This window comes from Drosophila grimshawi, unplaced genomic scaffold (genome assembly GCF_018153295.1).
Source record: "Drosophila grimshawi isolate 15287-2541.00 unplaced genomic scaffold, ASM1815329v1 contig_1369, whole genome shotgun sequence".
In the NCBI taxonomy this organism is placed as follows: domain Eukaryota; kingdom Metazoa; phylum Arthropoda; class Insecta; order Diptera; family Drosophilidae; genus Drosophila; species Drosophila grimshawi.
The window spans coordinates 2,498,071-2,521,124 of record NW_025062891.1 but is presented as its reverse complement, the minus strand read 5'-3'; the positions used below and the strand labels follow the sequence as shown (position 1 = coordinate 2,521,124).

General features: G+C 39.6%; 6 protein-coding genes across 19 annotated transcripts in view; 4 read left to right on the top strand and 2 right to left on the bottom strand.

The window, feature by feature from the left end:
- Nucleotides 1-10,990, top strand: part of LOC6559686 (potassium voltage-gated channel subfamily KQT member 4) — a 55,171-nt gene extending 44,181 nt beyond the window's left edge. For 3 of the 14 annotated variants that reach the window (XM_043216439.1, XM_043216441.1, XM_043216436.1), the window contains 16 exons: nucleotides 11-136; nucleotides 232-342; nucleotides 405-592; nucleotides 1,568-1,612; nucleotides 3,319-3,512; nucleotides 5,175-5,267; nucleotides 5,619-6,032; nucleotides 6,669-6,739; nucleotides 6,808-6,892; nucleotides 6,961-7,003; nucleotides 7,770-7,866; nucleotides 7,925-8,293; nucleotides 8,364-8,467; nucleotides 9,465-9,580; nucleotides 9,795-10,003; nucleotides 10,068-10,990. In XM_043216439.1, the coding sequence (XP_043072374.1) occupies nucleotides 11-136; nucleotides 232-342; nucleotides 405-592; nucleotides 1,568-1,612; nucleotides 3,319-3,512; nucleotides 5,175-5,267; nucleotides 5,619-6,032; nucleotides 6,669-6,739; nucleotides 6,808-6,892; nucleotides 6,961-7,003; nucleotides 7,770-7,866; nucleotides 7,925-8,293; nucleotides 8,364-8,467; nucleotides 9,465-9,580; nucleotides 9,795-10,003; nucleotides 10,068-10,154 (2,352 nt within the window). In that variant the 3' untranslated portion in view covers nucleotides 10,155-10,990. Of the gene's footprint in view, nucleotides 1-10; nucleotides 137-231; nucleotides 343-404; nucleotides 593-1,567; nucleotides 1,613-3,318; nucleotides 3,513-5,174; nucleotides 5,268-5,618; nucleotides 6,033-6,611; nucleotides 6,740-6,807; nucleotides 6,893-6,960; nucleotides 7,004-7,769; nucleotides 7,867-7,924; nucleotides 8,294-8,363; nucleotides 8,468-9,464; nucleotides 9,581-9,794; nucleotides 10,004-10,067 lie in introns of all 14 variants that reach the window. The other 11 variants (XM_043216437.1, XM_043216438.1, XM_043216440.1 and 8 more) reach the window with 11 other exon arrangements.
- On the bottom strand, nucleotides 10,922-14,974 carry LOC6559685 (zinc finger protein 616). The gene is made up of 11 exons (XM_001987132.2): nucleotides 14,116-14,974; nucleotides 13,913-14,053; nucleotides 13,582-13,843; nucleotides 13,367-13,519; nucleotides 13,156-13,299; nucleotides 12,943-13,078; nucleotides 12,641-12,802; nucleotides 12,280-12,573; nucleotides 12,043-12,223; nucleotides 11,748-11,980; nucleotides 10,922-11,683 (listed from the first exon to the last, which is right to left on the bottom strand). Exons 1-11 carry the CDS (start codon nucleotides 14,957-14,959, stop codon nucleotides 11,099-11,101), a joined length of 3,135 nt encoding a protein of 1,044 aa, XP_001987168.1. The 5' UTR covers nucleotides 14,960-14,974; the 3' UTR covers nucleotides 10,922-11,098.
- Nucleotides 14,975-15,148: 174 nt separating this feature from the next.
- Nucleotides 15,149-17,816, bottom strand: LOC6560726 (odorant receptor 46a). Its single transcript, XM_032733952.2, has 7 exons — nucleotides 17,791-17,816; nucleotides 17,708-17,731; nucleotides 17,141-17,651; nucleotides 16,878-16,966; nucleotides 16,637-16,811; nucleotides 15,351-16,439; nucleotides 15,149-15,290 (listed from the first exon to the last, which is right to left on the bottom strand). Exons 1-7 carry the CDS (start codon nucleotides 17,814-17,816, stop codon nucleotides 15,237-15,239), a joined length of 1,968 nt encoding a protein of 655 aa, XP_032589843.2. The 3' UTR covers nucleotides 15,149-15,236.
- A 468-nt stretch (nucleotides 17,817-18,284) lies between these two features.
- On the top strand, nucleotides 18,285-19,834 carry LOC6560725 (odorant receptor 46a). The gene is made up of 5 exons (XM_043214272.1): nucleotides 18,285-18,548; nucleotides 18,618-19,208; nucleotides 19,383-19,471; nucleotides 19,538-19,712; nucleotides 19,781-19,834. The coding sequence occupies exons 1-5, from the start codon at nucleotides 18,297-18,299 to the stop codon at nucleotides 19,832-19,834; spliced, it is 1,161 nt and encodes a 386-aa protein (XP_043070207.1). The 5' UTR covers nucleotides 18,285-18,296.
- A 58-nt stretch (nucleotides 19,835-19,892) lies between these two features.
- LOC6571494 (odorant receptor 46a) lies at nucleotides 19,893-21,278 on the top strand. Its single transcript, XM_043214271.1, has 2 exons — nucleotides 19,893-21,005; nucleotides 21,066-21,278. The coding sequence occupies exons 1-2, from the start codon at nucleotides 19,893-19,895 to the stop codon at nucleotides 21,117-21,119; spliced, it is 1,167 nt and encodes a 388-aa protein (XP_043070206.1). The 3' UTR covers nucleotides 21,120-21,278.
- A 157-nt stretch (nucleotides 21,279-21,435) lies between these two features.
- LOC6560954 lies at nucleotides 21,436-23,053 on the top strand (the record flags this gene model as incomplete). Its single annotated transcript, XM_001987128.3, has 3 exons — nucleotides 21,436-21,460; nucleotides 21,512-21,898; nucleotides 21,959-23,053. Coding segments are annotated over 3 exons (1,020 nt in total), but the record flags the coding sequence as incomplete, so codon positions are not given.
- Nucleotide 23,054: the final 1 nt, after the last annotated feature.

Sequence of the window (23,054 nt, the reverse complement as noted above, 5' to 3'; positions counted from 1 at the left end):
TCTCTTGTAGGAGCTCATCACAACCATGTACATTGGATTTTTAGGTCTCATCTTTGCATCATTCCTAGTTTATATGTGGGAGAAGGACGTCAACGACAAGTTCAGCAATTTCGCCCAGGCGCTGTGGTGGGGCGTGGTATGTTGCCAACCAGAAAACATAAAAAAAAAAGAAGAAAAATATACAGCTGAAAGCCAACCGTGTTTCATCTCAATTATTTAACTTTGACCCAGATAACGCTGTGCACCGTTGGCTATGGAGATATGGTGCCCATAACGTGGCAGGGAAAATTGATTGCTTCCTGCTGTGCTCTGTTGGGCATTTCCTTTTTTGCGCTACCTGCGGTAAGTTGCTCGTTTATTTATGCAACATCTGCAATTCGGTATTCATCTCTGGCTCATTGCAGGGCATTTTGGGCAGCGGCTTTGCGTTGAAGGTGCAGCAGCAGCAGCGCCAGAAGCACATGATACGGCGTCGCCAGCCGGCGGCGACGCTCATTCAGGCCGTCTGGCGCTGCTATGCGGCCGATGAGCATTCCGTTTCGATAGCCACCTGGAAGATACATCAGGTGGCGCTGCCGAGTCCGCCCGCATCGTAAGTAGCCAACTACTGTGTCTCCATTGGGGGCAATCCATTGATTGCCTCACACGTATACAAAATACATTCCGGGAATGTGCAGCGGACAATGAGTTGCCAAGTGTCCTAACACTAGTTAAATAAATTGCAATTATGGGGATGAAATGAAATAACTCTCAGTTCAACTTAATATGCTCCCGCAAACATATCTTTGCCTTGGAAAATATTTCAGAAATAGTTTTGTTAGTTTGAATTCTGATTTATTATATATTCATTTTAATTATTTATTTTTCAACTAATTTGCATAAAACTTTAAATATTAATTGAGCCACTTAGCAGACGAAGCTTAATGATTTCACTTACTTTAAATGTTTTCTTACTACAATTTGTTCACTTAAAATCTTTAAAAAGAAAATAATTGTAGTATTATTTGTGATATTTGTGATATTTCCATTTCTGATAATTATCAAATTTTTTGAATTATTTTGGGACTTATTCGGTTAGTTAATTGGGAGTGATTTCATGCAGTCCAATTGTACAGATACACCCACAACCACACTCTCACATTCAACACAACACACAAGAACACAATCAACTGTTTAATAGAGTGTGTCATAGACGAGTATCCTTTGTGAATTCCTGCCAAAGGAGTTCACAAAACTACAACGAGTACCTCGACCAACGAGTTAGTCTGTACAATACACATCCAACGCCAATGCCAATGCCCAACGCATGAGTAGTTTGTACATACAAATGTATGTGTGTACAACCAATACAACAAAACTGTATATGAAAAATATTTCCTCACATAAGCCACAACAAAAAAAAAAAAAAAAAAAACCAGAACAACCCAAAAAAAAAAAAAAAAAAAAGAAGAAATATCCTCTCCGTCTCTTGATTAACAATTTCAGTTTCAGCGTACCTAATTTGTTGAACATTTTTTACGTACCTCTATCATTTTCTTTCATAATATTTTTTATATAAACTTTTCAGTTCTGAAAACTGGGAGCGATTATTAAAAAACATAACCGAATATAGGTAAAAGTGATAAAAGCAACAAAATACTCACAACAAATATTACAATAAATCAAAAAAAAAAAAAAAAAAAAATCAAGCAAAATGATTTCAAATGCTATTCATGTTTTGTTTTCATAGGGTATTTGCTTAGCAAGCACCAAGCCATAAAACATCAAAATGCATCAAATGCTCCTCTAAGTACATATCAAAAGAAATCCCCACACACACCAATCGAGTTTGTAATTCGCAGCTTCTCTATATAACGCACCCTATCTGACTATCTCTGTCTACATACTACTATCTTTCTCACTGTCCTATATCGTAATCCGTAATCTTTATTATCGAACCCACTCTGTTGGCTATTTTCGAAAATATTTGATAATTATTGAGAAAAAGCGTTAAAAACGAACAAACAAAATTGTAAAACCTATGTTAAATTCTGTTTTGCAATTGTTTAATTTATATTCTCAACAATGATATAAGTAAATTAATCAATGTGATACAAATTGATTTTCATTGTGCTGCTGCTGTGTGATCAAAAAAAAAAATGAAAATGAAAATAAAACCAAAACAAAACAAAACAAACACACACACACGTAAATGCATAAAATGTGTACTTTAATTAACATGTGAGTTCAATCAACCAATTTAAATGATTTTTTATCCCCATTTTTTTCTCTTACTCACTCACCTTCTCTCTCTCTCTCTCTCTGTTTTTATCTCTTTTTTTCCCAATATTTACAACATGTATTCGCACATTTTTTGTATTCACTAATTTGGCACAAATATTTGTACACCATCTTTGGAGCAATTGCACATTTATTATCCATGCTACTTTGATTGCATTTAAGTGTATTTTAACTCGCAATGACATCAGCTGAAATTACGATCCATAAACTCTTTAACTGTGCTGTATTTCCGTGTGCGTTTTTTCGATTTACAGCTTTAAAGCACATCTGGCAGTTTGGACTTATTTGGCATCTTAACAGCTGATTAATCAACATTTTCTTATTTATATTCAGGAAGAGATTATTTCATTAAGAGAGTACATAAAATTACCCTCTGGGATTAAATTCTAACATCTTTTTTAAAGGTATTGAACTCTAACTCCTTTTAACTTCTTTTAGAGATGGGACGCATTATCTCAGCAAATTCAAAAATTAATCTTTAGTTTTAATCATCTTTACAAAACATATAACTTATTTACAAGCTTTCAAAATAATTTTAAAAATCAACCGGAAATCATTATAAGCAAAATATTGCAAATTTTATCGAATTTCACAACAAAATTGCAAAACTAAAGTCGCGAATGAGTTGGAAAATGTGTAGAATCGCTTTCAGCTGGTGTCATTGAAGCTTGCCACGCACCTATCTACGAGTGAATTGTCCCTCAAAGAACACACAACTTCAGCTCTGCACCAAATGCACACTCTCACAAGCACACACAAGCACACACAGGCACACACAGGCACACACAAGCACACACAGGCACACACACACAAGCACACACACACACACACATCCAGTATCCAGCTTACACACTGATATACACACACACACACAAACAAATACACCATATGCAACTATCTTCGAGCTCTTTGTACTTCGCTCAAATTTATTCCGTTTACTGAAATCCCCCACTCTCTACTCTATTCTACTCTACTCTATCTTTTCGAGTTCTTTACTAATTTTTATAAATATAATTGTGTACATATTGTATTCCATAGACGGGCCTCATCCAGTTTTAAGCATAACACATCCTTTGTGGCCCGCCTGCCGACGATTAGGCGGCACAAGAGCCAGACCATCCAGACGCCCGGACCCGATGGTTCCACAATGTCCAAGCCGCCGGGCTCATCGAGGGCATCGACGCGCTATTCGCGCACCATTCGAGATATCAACGCATCTGTGGAGAACTTGGGTAAGTTCCTTAACAAATTGCTTTCAAGCCATTTGGCATTCGGTGATGGTGATGAGGATGATGATGATGATGATGATGATGATGATAATGATAATGGTGATGATGGCTGAGTTCTGTTTCAAGATTGCCTTCACAGTTGTTATAAAGTTCCAATAAAGTTCCACTTATTACGAATTCTGTTTGCACACAAACACACACACATTTAACCACATGCACCATCACTTACGAAAAAAACAAAGAAAAAATTTAAAATAATAACATAAAACAAATAACAAGTTATCGTTTTCTATTTGTCTTGGTCCCTTGCATGTTTTACTCGTACCCACAATCTGTGTAAATCTCATTCAATGTCAACTTGGCTCACATCAATGAGCAAAACTCACAACAGATTTTGCTTTGCTATTTGCGCTGCGCATCTCATCAGAAAAACAGTCAAAATCAAAGGCTATTTTTACTGCAGGCATTTTCATTTTTAGGGACAGATTTCTATGCTTTGCCAAAAATTCCAATACATAAAAGTTTGATTAGTTTAAATTTCGTAGCTTTTCTTACCATTCACCTAATATTATAAAAATGTTCTACAACTTTTGGGCTCATGTTCACACTTTTACATATGTTCTTCAAATATTGCATTTATTTGTTGTTTTAATGTTCAAATACCTGATTGCCTTTACCATAGTTCATATACAAATTTGAAGACATCATCCAGCACTGCATTTAAATAACGCCTGATATCACTTTAGTAGTCAAACATCTGGCTTAAGTTCAACACAAAATAATAAATTTCACTTTATGAGAAAATATTTCAATTAATCAGCCAATAATAAAACAATAAAACCGTTGGCATAGGAAACTAATTGAAGTCCCGCAGCTTTATTAGAATATTGAAACAAACAAATTGCGAATTCAGCGGAGAAGCGACAAGTAAAATGTGAAAATGTAGCTAAACGGAAATTTAATAAAATATTTGTTAGATATACTTAATAGAAATACTTAAACTAACACAGCTATGTAGACGAACGTGGAATATAAAATTAAATACCTTTACAAGAAAATATTTAATATCAGAAAGCAGTAGATAAACGCGGAGGGAAACTAAATTATTCTTGAAGAGGAAAAGAGCCAGGATGCCATACTGTATATATAAGAAAATAATTGGTACTCAAATGCATACTAAATAATTCTTAAAGAGGAAAAAAAAGAAAGCATGAAGTCTTCTGTCACCCGAACTGCATGCCATATTCATGTACCATAAATTCATCAAATTCTTTATTCATATAATACCTTCTCCTAATACTATATCTAGAAACCTTTTCTTTTGTATTTTTCCTGAATATTTATTTCACTATGCACTTATTAAATAAATCCAAAGATATTAAGCGTTTGCCTAAGCAACAGATTTAAAATCATTTTTATAACTGAATTAATTTAAAAAAAAATTAAAAAGTTAACATGACCAATTTATAACTGTTTGTGTGCGTAGATTTGAAATTCTTTGTAAGTGTGTATTCTGACCAATATAGACTACCGTGTCTCTGCATTTAGTTAGTAATTGACTCATTGGCACACATGCAAAATTATTAAAAAAAAAAACAAAAAAAAAAAACAAAAACAAAAATGAAAACACAAAAACAACTTTAACATCTGGTTTGAAATTTTCAGAGGTAGTACAAAATGGCAAATCCATGAATCCAAGTTTTAGCGAAGATTCAGTTGCTGAAACAACTTGCTTAAAAAATATTAAAAATTCAGACGGTAAGTCTACAAGGTCCCGCCCAGGTTCCATATACCAATACACCTTATAATCAAAAAAAAAAAAACAAAATTGAGATTCTTATAAATTATATAACCGTATTTTGAGTGTTGTGGTTGTGTCAATGTTGTGGTTGCATTTTTTAAATTAAATTGAATTGATGTTGTTCATAATTGGTTCTTGCAAAGAAAAACAAAAAAAAAAATGTTAACGAAAAAGTAAATTAAACCAAAAACCTGCTAAGGATGATGATGTATGGTTGCCTTAAGGGATTATCAAGCCGAGACTAATGCGCTTTCTCACCAAAAAAAAATAAATAAATTAAACACAAAAACACACAAATGCACATACAGCAAGTCCAACGCCGTCCCCCAACAAACTGGCCAATAGCATTCATAGCGCCAGTTTGGGCACACTGGGCCAGACCCAGAAGCCAGAAGTTGCTACTGCTGCTGCTGATGCCGCAAGGCCGAAGGTCGAGGCTAGTTCCAATACGCTGACCATACCCGTTGTGCTCTGCGGCTTTTTGCAAGGTGACTTTTTTGGGTCGACATTTTCGCTGCGCAATCCGCGCATTACGCCCGCAAAGGACTTGGAGGCGGGTCATGTGGAGCAGCATGAGCCGGAGGCCGAGTCGCAAGTTGAGGGCAATCTGAATCCTAGTCCCAGTCCAGGCCGTGGACGCACGGGTCGCTTCTTTGCGGCTGCCTCACATTTTCTGGAGACGGGCACATTGCAGGGCAACAGTGGCGCATTCTATGTGGCAAGTGCGTACAACTTGCAACTGCCAACTGGCAACTTGCAGCTAGAGTTGAATAAGCCTACCCAGCCCCAGCTCTGAGAAAGTGTTTATCCTTGTGCTAGGTTTGGTTTAGCATGCGCTCTCTAGACTGTCGTAGAGTTAGTTAAGTTTGCATTTTGGTAGACACTGTAGACACTGTACTAACTTCGTATCATATATAGGGAGTTATACCTGTAAAGGACTCCGAACGACTAATACTAACTAACTAAGTAACTACTCACCTACGCTACATGGCCACACACACAACGCTTGCTTACTCAATGCTTTCTCAACTATGCTTTTCCACTATCCACTATCCCACTATCCAACTAACAATTATTATATTGTGATTTGATAAATATATATATATATATTCTTTACATATATATGTAACTAACCTAATATCTGTATACTTATTGTACGATCTATATATTACTACCTTATATGCATATAACTACAAATGTATGTACGTGTGTGTATAACGCTACTTGTATGTGTTAATTGTGTGTTGTTGGATTGACTTGATTAATGTACAAAACAAATTGCCGCTAAACCACGCGCGAAGCAAGCAACCAAAACCTAACGCACAAGTCAATCTCTCTGATTCACAAATTGCCCGCAGATGAGGATGAGGAGCCGCGTTGCACGCAGCTGACAAATCGGCATAAGATCGCCATACGCTTCATACGCAAGGTATGTCATTAAAATCCACTTTAATATATCAAATATATATCACTCTACTATATAACTGATGGTTGCAGCTCAAGTATTTTGTGGCACGTCGCAAGTTTAAGGAGGCATTGAAGCCGTACGATGTCAAGGACGTCATGGAACAGTATGCGGCTGGTTAGCTTAAACCAAACTCTTCAAATTATTTTCGAAAACCGTTTGCATCTCAATCTATTCATTTACAGGTCACGTGGACTTACTGGGGCGCGTCAAAATGCTGCACTTGCGGTAAGTACTAATATTGGATGCATAGATCTATAATATATATCTATATATATAGACAGGTAGAGCAGTCCTTGTCGTCTTAGAGTGCATTCCTGTTACAGTTCCCTACCCTAACGGCAATCGTAGATTTTTCTAGAACAAATACTTTTAAATTCTAGCGTATTTGTACATCTATATACAGATTTCTTAAATCGTTTTCGTTTCTTATATATTTGAATTATTATAATTGAAGTCGAACTATCAATTTTTTGGCATTATTGTTTGTGAATTCCGAAAGAATTTTTTAATTTCTATTTCATATAAAAGAAAATAATTCTCAGAAGTAGAAAAGTATTTATAGTTTTAATAAATTGTTTTCGTATACTTATAAATTATATCTAAGATCAAGTGATTTTCTTTTTAGGCACATTTTCAAAATGTTATGCCAATTTTTTTCTGTGTAGTGTAGTTACTTAGAGAATTTGGTTATCTTTAATTTATGAACAGCTAAAAACTTGGATGTAGAGCAAGGTAAACTCTTAGTTATAAATAAACATACATGAGGTATATGCATCTGGATAATTATGTTTATAAGGGAAATATACCTCTAAGAAATTAAGCTTAAACAATTTAAAAATCATAGCAATAAAAATTCACTCAGCAGAAATTGGAATAAAAAAGAAGCCGTAGATATTATGAGGGATATTCTAGATCTTATGGAATGCTCTTCGAGTCAAAAAACTATATGAACATAAAATACCATTTGTGATCTGTTCTTTTCTATCCACAGTCTAGATCAAATACTGGGCAAACAGGGTTCCAAGGCAAAGGATGTCTATGCATCAAAGATCAGCTTAGCCTCGCGTGTGGTTAAAGTCGAGCGACAAGTGAGATTCGAGTAAATTACGAGCATATTAGTTCCCTCAACATTTTGTACAATTTCAGGTGGTGGATATTGAGGAGAAACTTGATATCCTGATCAAGGCCTATATGGAGGATCGTGATAGATTCTTAGCGCTTCCGTTGCCCGCAAATCCGAAACCCAAAATACATTCCATTAGCCCTAGTCACAGTCATAATCTCCATCACACACAACATCAAAATATGATCGATGTGTGGAAGCGAACGGCAACACTTAGCGTACATCCCGAGCTAGTGACGACCCCAACTGAAGCAGCGGAAGCTGCCTCCACGGATCGTCTGGACAGCAGCGAGACGGCGCTAACCTCGACGCAGACGCTCACAACAACAACAGATGCGATTGGCACACAAACAACCATGCCACACACGCAGCATACAGCGACCAATACAAAGGTATTTAAATAGTAACAAACAGCTCATAAGAATCAGATTATATATAATATGTGTAATATATGTAATATAGTCTTCCGTGCTTAACTCATATCAGCTAACGCCTGAGAAGCAACAGCACAATGATGTATTTATGACTGATTTAGAGAATAGAACTAAGAAACGAGTTACTTTAAGGTAAGTTCAAAATCAAAATCAACAACACTTTCTCTTCGGCCCGCCGAAGAATAAATGCCCTTGCAGACAAAACTAGAATATATATTATTCGATTATATTTGATTGATGATTTGATTGTTTATATATTGGTCATGATATCTTAAATACTTTCAAAGAACTGTTTCAATAACGGTTGTATGTAATTGAAAATCGCTTGAAATAAGTTGTAATAAGCTTTCCAATATTTTGCAATTACTCAATTCTTTTTCTTATCAAAATAAATTAAAAACATATTTCAATCTTTCCAATTAACTCCTGCAGCTGAAGCAGTCATCTATGCCAAGTTTCACAACAATAATCTATTTTACATATAAATTTTATTAGTAATTTACAGAAGTCATTTTATAACGCTCTGAATTGATAATAGTGCTATTTTTTGTCAGCTCTGTACACTCAGAAAAAAATCGGCCTTAATTTTAGAAAATCACCCCAAAATCAAGCTCGCCTTGACAACTTGAAGATTATTCTTGCTTTTAGAAATAATTTCAAAATATATGATAAAAAATTTCTTAAAATTGGAAAGGTTTTTTCTCTTTTCAGAAATAGTTTCTATTATTAAGAAATATATTTCTAGAGCGGGTATAAAAGGTAGGAATGCAAAACACTTTTTGTTTTTTAAAGTATTCTTTCTAAAAAATCGGGAAAATATATAAAACTGTCTATCTACGCTATATAAAATATTAGTTTCGCAAACGAAGGGTAAGTTTTTTTTGAACTTATAAACTATCTAAACTGTTTTATTTAAAATAACATAAATAACAAAAAAACGATTGTACAAATGCTTAATTATAAGATGAGCTGCCAAAATGTGGCGATTGTATAAAGTTCAGGTCGATTTTCATTCTGAGGTTATATGTACATATTTATATTGTTTGTAATAAGCCTCTGCAAGCGTATAAATCCACACATGAATGTATATATATAACATATCTCAAATGTAGATATTTATATTGAACAGCCTGCATAGATCCACATCGGAGCCATATAGCAAACACGAGCAACGCATCAATATGCCAGATGAGGGCGCACAATCCTTGGATTCGAGTGCCAAGCCAACGCCGCCAGATAGTTCAAGTAAGCCAGGCCGTGCCTGAACTTCGAACAATAATCCCGCACCACACCAAAGAATCATTTTTTTTCTTTTATCTACCCAAATAAAGAACATCTCACCAAATTAAAAACTTTTCATTTTTCAATACTCAACGCAGATTGGAGTTCTACTCCGGAATTGTCAATAAATGATATTTACTATTTTATATATGTTTATGTGTATATGTATTGCGTACAGTTATACTAATTGATGAGTATGAGGATTTCGAGGAGGAGGATCTGAACTGTGAGGGTGAAATGGATCATTTCCCGACTTGGGAAATTGACAGCGACATTGGCGCCGATGTGGATGTCGATGCGGATGGTGACTGTGATGAGTCCACTGAGGACACGGCGCTATTGCATTGCACCACGCGCACCGCCATTGTTATAACACCAATTAGCCCAGTGAGTACAAATCCGAACCTAATCTCAATCATCATTACATATATAAAATTGATTTTATTTGCAGGTGAGCTCCGCACACAATCTTCAAAGTTTAAATGACCAAACTACAACGCTTAATAAATCAAATTTGCTTCCGCCAGATTCTGGCTAGTTAAATGCAATTGAAATTAGTCGATATGTAATATCTCTATACTTAAACTAATTATAAGATGAGAAGAGCTGCTCGACCCGCAGTTACTCTGTACCAAGTTCTAGAGTATCATAAATCAAATCAAATCAAATCAAATCACTACATTCACAATCGAACATTTTTTATTTTATTTGTTCAATAGAAATTTTAATGACCAAACTGCAAAACGCTTAATAAATCAAATTTGCTGCCGATAATATTATACGTATAGGACTCACAGATACCCTGTAAATTAAGTTTTAACCGCAACGTAGCTTTAACACATCTTCAATTGATAAACAAATAATTCTATTATTTTTTTTTTTGTAAAATTTCGAAGCTGAGCTGTGTAGGGCATAGAAGTGTCTGCTAAACAAATTTAATAACGTTATAATTACTGAGATTCAAGTGTTCAAAGCGACGATCGGATAGCGACTTATCATTAGACCCCGAACTAATTCCTGAAACAAATTATGATAAGTGACTATATATATATATATATATATGAATATATGTGCAAGTCGAATGAAAGATGAATGATGTGCATGATGAAGAACCAAATGTTAAATGAGCTCATGAATGACAAGTGCGAATGATATGAATGTAGAGACAAATAGTGAAAGTGATTGAAAGTCAGTTGAAATACGGCAAGAAATTTAGTTATATTATATTATAATACATACATACATTATGTATGTCTATCTACTGACATATTTTGTGTTCAAAATAATGAGTAGCAACTACTTAAATCAGTTGAAATCAAATGATTAATAACAGCTTTAGCGAATACAAATAAAAGCAACAATCAAATAATGCAATCGTTCTTAGTTCTTAGTTCAACACGATTAACTTTGCTTTCTATTGGGTTTTTTTGTTGTTGTCGGCGCTTTTGATATCCTGAAACTTCCTAAACGTTTCCGAGCCTGTCATGCTTGCGTTGTCATTGGCTTTGGTTTCTTTTTTGGTGGCTGCTTTGCTATTGCATTGATCTCTTGAAGCTCTTCGAAGATTTCCGAGTCAGTCAGACTCTCGTTGTCGTCGTCGGCATCAGCTGCATCGCCAATGAGTTCAATCTCAGTGTTCGCAATGATGCGAATTAACCGTTCCTTCGATGTAGACGGACCTTCGCTTGCCGAATCCACCATAGCTGGCTCCTCCTCCTCCTCCTCCACATCCTCCACCTCCTCGTCTTCGTTTTCCTCCGATTTGGTTGCGTCATCGGTCGGAAAGAGGCAGCTGTTATGCGCCTTTCGTACATGCACATTGAGGCGTGTCGGCGAGCCAAATGATTTGCCACAACCGCCATCGAAGAAGTCACGACATGTATATTTGGAGCCATGCACACGTAGAATATGATTCGATACTCCCTGGCGACGTCCAAAGCGCTTCTCACAGAACTTACACTTGAAGGCAAAACGCTTGTAGTGCTGGCCCAGCACATGAACCGACAGCGATTTCTTGTTCCTCGTGGTGAAGTTGCACTGTTCGCATTTAAACGATTGAGAATGCAGCTGTGGATAAATAGATAAGGGTTAATCAATCATTTCACAACAAAACTATATACTATGCACTCACCCGCTGATGCGCCTCCATTTCGCTCTTGTGATAGAAACCCTTTTCGCATTCACTGCACGAATAACGCTTATTGTTTGAGTGCACCACCTTGATGTGGGTGTCGTAGTTGCGACGATTCTTCACCACCTTCAAGCACATCGGACACTCGATGCGCTCGTGCCAATAGGCGTGATGCTTCTTTAGCGCCTCCTCATCCTTATACGAAGCCTTGCAGAGCGAGCAGACCACATTATCTGCAAAGAGTGGAGCTCTAAAACGGATTCTAATATTTAATCCATTTATGCTAGCAACTCACTGTTGTTGTGACTGCGCGCCACGTGAACCGAGAGCGACATTTTGGAGCGACAGACTTTCTGACAGAATTGACAGATCCATTCGTTATCCTTCGTCTTGGGGTCCTGCTTCTCGACGGCATCGTGTGTGCGCCGCTTGTGTGTGTATAGCGAATTCCAATTAATGTAGGCCTCACTGCAATTCTGCTGGCAGGATTCAAAATTAGTAATGCTTGCTAAATACATATCTATATCTTCACCTCATAATCGCACATATAGTAGAGACAAATTTCTAGACGGCGATGCGAAAAATCTGTGCGCAATTGTTGATAGTTGCGCAAATGGTGACGATAGAGCTTCATATCGGTAAACTTCTTGCCGCACGGATGACACCAGAAGTGGCCATCCTTGTGCACACCCGATTCGCGATGGGCGCTTAAATCACTCTTCTGCTTAAAGTAGGCGGAGCAAAACTCACAGACATAAGCATCACGCATCACTTCCACTACCACATCTATGCCAAAGCAAACCGAATCCTCTTCCGCAACATGAGCCTGCAACAATAAATACGTTAAAATCGCTATAGATTGTTACTGTTAGTTGGTTAGTTGCTCGGCTTACCAGCATCCTGTCATTATTTTCACTGAGCAGACCACAATTGTTGCACACATGCACCTCGCGCTCAATAATCAGATGCGTTTTCATGTGCAGGTTGTATGTGGCCTCCGTGGCAAACTCGCGGCCGCACATTTCGCAGCTGATGACGCTGCCATGTGCGGTGCGCTGCAAGAGCAACAAATTTTACTTTTAATTTTGTATATATAAAGACTTAATTCTCAGCAGATAAATATTTGGATAGTCTTATGGCAATCTTAAAAAAGTTACACGGCTAATATCGACCCAAAAGATGTGTTAACACTAACCAGGTGTCCATTGAGACGACCGCGAGACTCAAAATTGGCGCTGCATTCGGTGCAGCTGTAGGTGGTGCTGCTGACATTCGAGTGTGATTTGTTGTGCTCCAAAAAGACGGCAGGATCCCGAAAATTGCGATCACAGCTGCGAGAGCAGAAAGAGAAGTGAATTACATTTGAGGGGGGAAGGGGAGGTAAGCTAATTAATCGCAACACACTCACAGGTCACAGAAGAGCGTGCCCTCTGGCTCGTGAGCGTAGTGCAAATGATGGAAGAGCTCATCGATGTTGGTGTCCGCGTAGCTGCACACAAAACAGGCGCGAGGCCTGTGACGCTCCAAATGAAATTGATTGTGAAAATTAAAGCTGCATAACGAAATCAAAATTCGAATTAGCTGCGATAAAAACTATAGAGTTGCTAGCAAAAACTTGCCGCTTCCAGGAGGGGAACTCCAAGCCGCACATCTCACAATACAGGCGGATGCCGCGTCGCTTTTTGATGACATGCGCGCAGGAGTGCTTATTGTACTGCAATATGTTTGAGAAGGTCATGTTGCATTCGGGACAACTGCCATATATGGATATACTAAATGGAAAGATTATGAATCAATTATTTGGCTTAAATCTCAAGAGTTCTGTGTAGCTTACTCGGCTACCGGCGCATGCAGCACAACCAGGTGCATGGCCAAGGATTTGGCTCCCTGCAGCTCGGACGCGCAGTCAGCAATCGGGCACTTGTAAATATCGTCCGGCTCCTTGTGACTCTTCAGCATGTGATCGAACAAGCTTTCATATTTGCTGCACTTCAGCGAGCAGTGGCGGCACACAGTGTCCCAGTCAAAGATCAAAGTCTCAAAACAGGTCTTCACCACGGTTCCCAAATACTCGTACAGATCGCCAATGTTATCAGCTGTGTGGGATTCAATTCGATTGGGTTCATTAAATTGGTGTGTGAAATACTTTTGTTGGGCATACATACATTCCTTGATCAGCACAAAATTGAAGGGCTCCACTTTGAATGCTTCATCCTCGCTTTGGCTCTCATTTTGTGACTGCGACGAGACGCTTTTAATTTTTCGCTCCAATTTGAAATGACGCACGCTCAATTCCGAGGAGCTGTCTGTAAGGATTCGAGCAACCATCAAATACATTGAGTACATAAGCATATATGCAATTAGTAACCTTCACGCTCAACCAGAAACTCCAGCTCATCATTATTGTCCTGGTCCTCGAGCACCGTTTGCTCCTCTTCCACCGCCTCCTCCAGCTGCTGTTCCTCTTCCGCTGATTGTTTCTCCAACTGACGGACTGTGGCAGCTGCTTCTACCAATTTTTCATCCGCTGGCGACTCCTCATCCTCTAGAATGTCACGTATGAGTGCGCTAATTTGCTCCTGATCGCCTGATCCTTGTGCAGCTTCTCTAGATCGACTCCGTTTGACGTCAGCTTTGTCATTAAGTGTTCCACTTCGCTTGACTGCTTCCTTCATATTTATGGGCAATCTTTTTTGCGGAGCATTCCTGGCTCTGGTGATGCGTATGCCGACAGCTTCAGGCGCTCCTTTTGTAGTATGATCAGGAGCAGTAGCAGTCGTAGCAATCACAGCAGCAGTCGCCGCCGGCTTCTCTTGCTTTGTGGCTGCATTCGCCGAGGTGTTTGGTGAACCTTGGGCATTTTTGCCGGCAGCTGTCTGCTTTTTCGCGGGACTCTCATCCTTTTTGGGATCAGAAGACTTTGTATCATTACTGGGCTTTTTATTTGCACCATTTGCAGCATCTTGCTCCCTTTGCAGTTCGTCGATGTCAAAGAAACGAATTAGCGTATTAACGCACTCCTCGCAGAGCAGTTGCTTCTGTTTTTGGCCGGCGGGCTCAACTTTTATCTCGAAATACCTGTCGAGCAGTTTGGCCAGCTCTATTTCGATGCCGACTTCGTCGAATATCTCATGATATTTTTGTTTCGAATTGTACACTCTGCAATGCAGGCAGCTAGGCACATTTTCGTCAGTTTTTACATTTTCCGACATTTTAACTTCTTACACGTAGCATCAGCTGAACGATATGACATGGTCAGTAATGGCAAGCACAAGCAATACCTATCGCGAAAGTACTCGATACTATCGTTTGCAAAATCAGAAACGCGGTATTATTTAGTACTTATTTATTTCAAACAATCAAGAACTGGTGAAACAACAGTGCTAGAAAATATCTAAGCTATCGTTTATCGATCATCGATAGGCGTTGCAGTCAGTGCGTGTCGGGCGTGCTGAAGCCAAGTACGTATGTTGTCTATTGGCGCCAAATTTAACTGTTGACCCGCTTGAGCAGCGCAAAATAGCTGTAGGAGCAGTTCACAATCTGTAAAGTAAAATGAGTCCTTATGAATATGAATCCTTAATAGTTACACACTCATCATACAGATGCAAAGGTCAGGGAATTAAAGCTCTGTGTGTGGTCTAAGGTGTGCACCTCCAGCGGCTTACTTAGGCGCAACATCATTAAGAGACACATCTTGCGATTGGTCCTGTTCCAGGTGGTCCACTCCGAGCTGTACAGCGCATGGGAGAGTAGTGCGCTTTGACCGCTCATCTCGTCAGCTGCATAGCATATTATGAAGATTTGCATGAGCATGACAAACTGATACGAGCCCAACATTATCATGAATGCCGTTTCGCTCGTCCGAATGGAAAGGGCATAGAAATTCGAGACGAGCACCAGCACCGAGCAGAGCATCTGCACCGAACCAGGTACCCTGATAAGATTAACTACCATCTCCTTCAGCTTCACAATGTTCCCATAATACAGGCAGCAATCACGCAACTCCATCGCAACGCCCACGTTATCCGGCGGGGTCTTAGCGGCGCCCAAGCTCTGCAGACGAGCGGACAACATGGCCACCTGCGTCTCCAGGAAGAAGAGCAGTGAGCCGCACACCGAATCGAAGGAGATGTTTAGCCAACAGGATGGCATCAGCGACAGCACCTGATACAAATAGAAGCCGTAGTAGCAGCTGTCCCTAGCCAGATTGCACGGCTCGTACATGGACAGAGGCAGGGCGCTGCTGTCCACAAACCACTGCGTGACTAGTATTAAAGAAGCTGCCAGCAACGAAGTAAAGGCATATATATTTCGCCACTTGACCGAATGAGCAGCGCCGCGCATATAAATCTGGTATTCCCTGGAAGATATCGGCTGAAAGGCAGTGGAATGCATCAGCGTTAGGATCCTGGCATGGTTGGCAGATTTCAGCTTAATGCTTAGCAGCTTGGTCATGCAGAACAGCTCAGTGGCGAACATGAAGAACACCTCAAGTATAACGCTTATCTGATCAATATTGGCCAGCACGTGTATTGCGAAGAACAACAGCATTATGGACACAATCACAAAGATGAGTCCACAGCGCAGTGCATGCCACACACGTTGCTGCCTAGTGGCGTAATCCTGCAAGCTCCACACGCCCAACAACTTGAGATACCACACTTGATACTTGTAAAAACTGGCTGTAAGCTCCTCATAAGTCGATTGACCCATGATTATATTTCTACTAACAAAACTGAACTGCTCTGTCAACAACACGATTCAGGTGCTTTTATAGAGGACCCCAGGCCACGGACATGGCATATGGCATATAATTAGCTGTAATGAGCCGCTCATTGTGGAATATTTAACTAATATCTACAGTGCACAAAATGCAGTCAACTCACCGAAGTGAATAGCGCCAAGTCAAAACCAAGGCTGGCATCCAGGGTCCTGATCCGTATGGGTATATCCAGACGTTGCATTAGCATCAGCAGCAGGCGTCGATTGCTGCGCTGCCAGTGCACCCAATTGGACTTATACAGACCATGGGACAGTTTCAAGCTGCGCTGTGCGACCTCTCTATTATGGTTTTTAGTTATGTAGATATTTGGCTTATATAGTCCTTTTCTTTGTAGACAGACTTACCCCGGAAAGTAACATAATACGAAGACCTGCGTCAGCATGCAACTTTGGTAAATGAAGAATTTTAGGAATATCAATTTCTCATCTGAAAGCTGTAAGTAATTAAAAAAACAAATCAAATTCTATCGGATAATTGAAAGATTTAAATTAGTCACAAATATTAAAGTCATATTTCTAGTTCTTAATTCCTTTGCAAATAATTATAATCAATAAAAGGTATATTTTAAGTAAAAAAGTAAAATCCACTTTAATCTTTCTGAACTCACCAGTGAAATGGCATAAAAGCCAGATGTAAGAACCAGCACGGAGAACATTATTTGTATTGACATAGGCAGATAGAGCACAGCCTCAATATCCGCAGCCAGTTCTACAATCTTCATATGCAAACGGATGCAGTTCTTCAGCTGATGCTCCACTTCTTCCACACTTTCCTCAACACCGTTGCAATTGTGTCCGATGCTTTGCAGTCGCAATGCCAAAATATCCAGTTGGCATCTCACGAAAATGAACAGGGAGCAGCATAGCGAATCGAAGGATATATTGAAGAAGCAGGCCATGGACATGGCAACACATTGATAGAAGTACATAATCCAGTAGCCCAAGGAGCCGTGAGCACCGTCAAAGGGATCATATGTCGACACAGGCAGCTCAGTATTATCGATTATATATTGGGTTATCTGCACAGTAACTAAAGACATCACAGATATAACCCCATACCGGTTGCGTACAACCCGACTCAGCTCACGGGCAACTACAAAGATGCGCTGCTCCTCAGCACTCTTGGAACAAAATTGCGCATCTTGAAGATTAGCAATGATTTGAAGAAAACTAACATCGTTGAACTTGACGTGTACGACCTGCACGCAGAAAGATGTATCAATTGTATTAATTTGTGAATCCTAATGAAGATTTGAACCTTCCTTCACAGTGTATGCAATACATGTATGTTCAGATATAAATAAATAAATATTGCATTTTCGCAAAGCAATTTTAGTCTTAAATTGTTTGTCCCCTTTCATAAATGAGTATTCAATAATTCAGTAAATTTACCTAAGGGTCCTGGGATTATTATACAACAGAAAGCGATTAGCTTAAGTTGCAAGCACTGCCCAAAAATGTGGACCTAGTTTATAATTGACATTTTAAAAATCGTATATTTTGGATTTTATTTGTGTTTTCAATTTTAAATAATATTTAATAAGTAAATTTTCAAATTTTTTTTACTACTTTTTAAAAATAAATTCTTGATATTTGGTTATCTCATTTTTTTCAATGCCTTTTCTCATTTATTCTCATCTAATAACTTACAGCAATTAAAATACCTAACGAGTTTTTAATCGCTTACGCAAATCGCAAAGAGCAGCCTTAAAAGGCTTGACCAATTTGAAGACCAAATTAGTTTTAGCCGAAGTTTCCAACGTAATGCAGCAGAACTTTGATTGGTCCGTGGAGCTATTCTACAAAGCACAGGAGCGTATCCTTTACTTGTACTCTGTATGGCCGCACGGAGTGGGCTGGGGACGTGTGCTGCATAGGATAAGATTCTGGCTTACGCTTTGCTTCTGGATATTACTGTTCGATTTGATACTCTCAATTTACATTGTGCTCAACATAACCGATTTAAATGAAATAATGAAGGCTTTCTTTCTGCTGGCCACATGTATTGCATACACTGTGAAGGAAGGTTCAAATCTTCATTAGGATTCACAAATTAATACAATTGATACATCTTTCTGCGTGCAGGTCGTACACGTCAAGTTCAACGATGTTAGTTTTCTTCAAATCATTGCTAATCTTCAAGATGCGCAATTTTGTTCCGAGAGTGCTGAGGAGCAGCGCATCTTTGTGGTTGCCCGTGAGCTGAGTCGGGTTGTACGCAACCGGTATGGGGTTATATCTGTGATGTCTTTAGTTACTGTGCAGATAACCCAATATATAATCGATAATACTGAGCTGCCTGTGTCGACATATGATCCCTTTGACGGTGCTCACGGCTCCTTGGGCTACTGGGTTATGTACTTCTATCAATGTGTTGCCATGTCCATGGCCTGCTTCTTCAATATATCCTTCGATTCGCTATGCTGCTCCCTGTTCATTTTCGTGAGATGCCAACTGGATATTTTGGCATTGCGACTGCAAAGCATCGGACACAATTGCAACGGTGTCGAGGAAAGTGTGGAAGAAGTGGAGCATCAGCTGAAGAACTGCATCCGTTTGCATATGAAGATTGTAGAACTGGCTGCGGATATTGAGGCTGTGCTCTATCTGCCTATGTCAATACAAATAATGTTTTCCGTGCTGGTTCTTACATCTGGCTTTTATGCCATTTCACTGGTGAGTTCAGAAAGATTAAATTGGATTTTACTTTTTTACTTAAAATATTCCTTTTATTGATTATAATTATTTGCAAAGGAATTAAGAACTAGAAATATGACTTTAATATTTGTGACTAATTTAAATCTTTCAATTATCCGATAGAATTTGATTTGTTTTTTTAATTACTTACAGCTTTCAGATGAGAAATTGATATTCCTAAAATTCTTCATTTACCAAAGTTGCATGCTCACGCAGGTCTTCGTATTATGTTACTTTCCGGGGTAAGTCTGTCTACAAAGAAATGGACTATATAAGCCAAATATCTACATAACTAAAAACCATAATAGAGAGGTAGCACAGCGCAGCTTGAAACTGTCCCATGATCTGTATAAGTCCAATTGGGTGAACTGGCAGCGCAGCAATCGACGCCTGCTGCTGATGCTAATGCAACGTCTGGATATACCCATACGGATCAGGACCCTGGATGCCAGCCTTGGTTTTGACTTGGCGCTATTCACTTCGGTGAGTTGACTGCATTTTGTGCACTGTAGATATTAGTTAAATATTCCACAATGAGCGGCTCATTACAGCTAATTATATGCCATATGCCATATGCCATGTCCTTGGCCTGGGGTCCTCTATAAAAGCACCTGAATCGTGTTGTTGACAGAGCAGTTCAGTTTTGTTAGTAGAAATATAATCATGAGTCAATCGACTTACGAGGAGCTTACAGCCAGTTTTTACAAGTATCAAGTGTGGTATCTCAAGTTGTTGGGCGTGTGGAGCCTGCAGGATTACGCCACAAGGCAGCAACGTGTGTGGCATGCACTGCGCTGTGGACTCATCTTTGTGATTGTGTCCATAATGCTGTTGTTCTTCGCAATACACGTGCTGGCCAATATTGATCAGATAAGCGTTATACTTGAGGTGTTCTTCATGTTCGCCACTGAGCTGTCCTGCATGACCAAGCTGCTAAGCATTAAGCTGAAATCTGCCAACCATGCCAGGATCCTAACGCTGATGCATTCCACTGCCTTTCAGCCGATATCTTCCAGGGAATACCAGATTTATATGCGCGGCGCTGCTCGTTCGGTCAAGTGGCGAAATATATATGCCTTTACTTCGTTGCTGGCAGCTTCTTTAATACTAGTCACGCAGTGGTTTGTGGACAGCAGCGCCCTGCCTCTGTCCATGTACGAGCCGTGCAATCTGGCTAGGGACAGCTGCTACTACGGCCTCTATTTGTATCAGGTGCTGTCGCTGATGCCATCCTGTTGGCTAAACATCTCCTTCGATTCGGTGTGCGGCTCACTGCTCTTCTTCCTGGAGACGCAGCTGGCCATGTTGTCCGCTCGTCTGCAGAGCTTGGGCGCCGCTGAGACCCCGCCGGATAACGTGAGCGTTGCGATGGAGTTGCGTGATTGCTGCCTGTATTATGGGAACATTGTGAAGCTGAAGGAGATGGTAGTTAATCTTATCAGGGTACCTGGTTCGGTGCAGATGCTCTGCTCGGTGCTGGTGCTCGTCTCGAATTTCTATGCCCTTTCCATTCGGACGAGCGAAACGGCATTCATGATAATGTTGGGATCGTATCAGTTTGTCATGCTCATGCAAATCTTCATAACATGCTATGCAGCTGACGAGATGAGCGGTCAAAGCGCACTACTCTCCCATGCGCTGTACAGCTCGGAGTGGACCACCTGGAACAAGACCAATCGCAAGATGTGTCTCTTAATGATGTTGCGCCTAAGTAAGCCGCTGGAGGTGCACACCTTAGACCACACACAGAGCTTTAATTCCCTGACCTTTGCATCTGTATGACGATTGTGTAACTATTAAGGATTCATATTCATAAAGACTCATTTTACTTTACAGATTGTGAACTGCTCCTACAGCTATTTTGCGCTGCTCAAGCGGGTCAACAGTTAAATTTGGCGCCAATAGACAACATATGTACTTGGCTTCAGCACGCCCGACACGCACTGACTGCAACGCCTATCGATGATCGATAAACGATAGGTTAGATATTTTCTTGCACTGTTGTTATTTGCACTAGTTTGTTGATTGTTTGAAATAAAAAAGCACTAAATAATACTTATGTGGCCGATTATACATAGTATTTTGTCAGGGAGTTCCCTTAATAAATATTTTGATTGAAAACATTCAAAATTGTTAAATTAGATATCAACATTTGTGATGTTGAGTAAATTTTTAGTATATTTTAAGCATGAAATTATTATTATATTTTTTAATAACACTCTGTGTGTTGGGTAAGTATAAGATATGCATATTTACAATTAAAAATAGTATGGGATTTACAGGGGTTCGGAGCGATTGTCGGCTAACTCGGTTCATAGTGGAAAACACAAATCGCATATTTACCTATCGCGATGATAGCGGTTCTTATCAGCTGCTGCGCACAGAGCTCGTGCCCAGCGGGATGAAGCTGTCCATGTTCTGCGATGTCAACAATGTGCTGGAGACACAGTGCCAGGACAATGGCGAGTTTACAGTGGCGCTGCCCATGACCTGTGGATCGCCAATGGAGCCGCATGTTACCAAAAGTAAGGACGCAGCATGCCCCAAAACGTTGTATATTGTGGGCTATGTAATTGAGGGTCAGCAGCTGGAGCTCTATCGCTCCTGCTATGATGAGAATAATGGGCGCGTGTTGTACAGTCAAAGCGATGTCTACTTCAAGACCTTCTGTAAGGCATTAGCTTTATAAATTCCAGTCCTCCAAACCTAAACTAAAAATTGGTAAATAGTTTTCAGGCCGCCTTTTGTGCAATTCACGACGGATGAGATAGTCACCCCCGCAGAGGCAGCTGCTTATTTCAAGCATAATATTTATTCAGCATTTCAAAGAACTTTCGGCGATGCCCAAGAGTATTTGTCGTCGCCGAACGACCTGGTTATCAATCGTGGACATCTTGTTGCCTCCGCTGACTTTCTATTTGTCGACCAGATGTCCAGCACATATCGTTATCTCAATATAGTACCGCAGTTCAAAAGCATCAACGATCAGAACTGGGAGAAAGTTGAGCGCTGGCTCCGCAGTCAGGTGCCAGCCAACAGCCCGTTTCGCATTAAAACTGGTGGCATTAAGGTGCTCAAACTACAAGATGTTAAAGGCGACTATTATGATATCTATTTGTCTGAGTCGAAGCTACCAGTGCCCAAGTGGATCTATAAGGTTGTACGAGACCACAACGGCAATGGCATCTATGTCTTTCTCTCCTTTAACAGCACATTTGAGAGGAGCAGGCCTCAGGCTCCCGATCTGTGCCAGCCCATTCCATGCCCATTTCACCTGTCCGACAATGCTAACGAGGGCTTCATATACTGTTGTGATCCCAAGCGCTTTCCATACTGACATTATTTAACTTATTATTGCATTTACTATAACATTAATTTAGCATAGCCAACTGTTACATTCCTTGAATTTGCTCGAGTTGGAATGGTTGGAGCAGACCACAGCAACCCTCAACTAATGGATGTCTGATGGATCTCCGATCCCTTCAAGCACGTACTCTTTTTGATCAGCACCAAAAGTTGGTGGAACACACAAACTCCAAATTTAGTTCAGCTCAATAATCAGCAATGCTATTTAGCCTCATTTCTTTGACTAGTTACAGTTTGGGGAGTTCATTTTACCTTAATGCAGACTAAATAAATGAAACAATTGTGGGGTTTTTTTTTTGACAGTCCACTCTTGGAAAACACTTTATTGCTTCTATCACATATTATGGATAAGCTTTGTAAAAACAATAGAAGTTGTTTGGTTGTTAGCTGAACTCTCTCATATGTTGTTCAATGTGGTACTGCACTTAGACTGCGCTAGTTATCAATAGCTATATATAT

Excerpts from the sequence above, each read along its gene's own strand:
- LOC6559685 (XM_001987132.2), bottom strand. The coding sequence starts at position 14,959 with ATGTCGGAAAATGTAAAAACTGACGAAAATGTGCCTAGCTGCCTGCAT. Across the intron at positions 13,079-13,155 it reads GGCACGCTCTTCTGTGACCT|CTGTGATCGCAATTTTCGGG; the intron begins GTGAGTGTGTTG and ends CTGCTCTCGCAG. Across the intron at positions 11,684-11,747 it reads AAATGGAGGCGCATCAGCGG|CTGCATTCTCAATCGTTTAA; the intron begins GTGAGTGCATAG and ends ATTTATCCACAG.
- LOC6560725 (XM_043214272.1), top strand. The coding sequence starts at position 18,297 with ATGCAGCAGAACTTTGATTGGTCCGTGGAGCTATTCTACAAAGCACAG. Across the intron at positions 19,472-19,537 it reads GTATTATGTTACTTTCCGGG|AGAGGTAGCACAGCGCAGCT; the intron begins GTAAGTCTGTCT and ends AAACCATAATAG. Across the intron at positions 19,713-19,780 it reads ACTTGGCGCTATTCACTTCG|CTAATTATATGCCATATGCC; the intron begins GTGAGTTGACTG and ends GGCTCATTACAG.
- LOC6571494 (XM_043214271.1), top strand. The coding sequence starts at position 19,893 with ATGAGTCAATCGACTTACGAGGAGCTTACAGCCAGTTTTTACAAGTAT. Across the intron at positions 21,006-21,065 it reads ATTCCCTGACCTTTGCATCT|ATTGTGAACTGCTCCTACAG; the intron begins GTATGACGATTG and ends TTTACTTTACAG.
- LOC6560726 (XM_032733952.2), bottom strand. The coding sequence starts at position 17,816 with ATGTATTGCATACACTGTGAAGGAAG. Across the intron at positions 17,652-17,707 it reads TACACGTCAAGTTCAACGAT|TGCTGAGGAGCAGCGCATCT; the intron begins GTTAGTTTTCTT and ends TTGTTCCAAGAG. Across the intron at positions 16,440-16,636 it reads ACTTGGCGCTATTCACTTCG|CTTACAGCCAGTTTTTACAA; the intron begins GTGAGTTGACTG and ends ACTTATGAGGAG.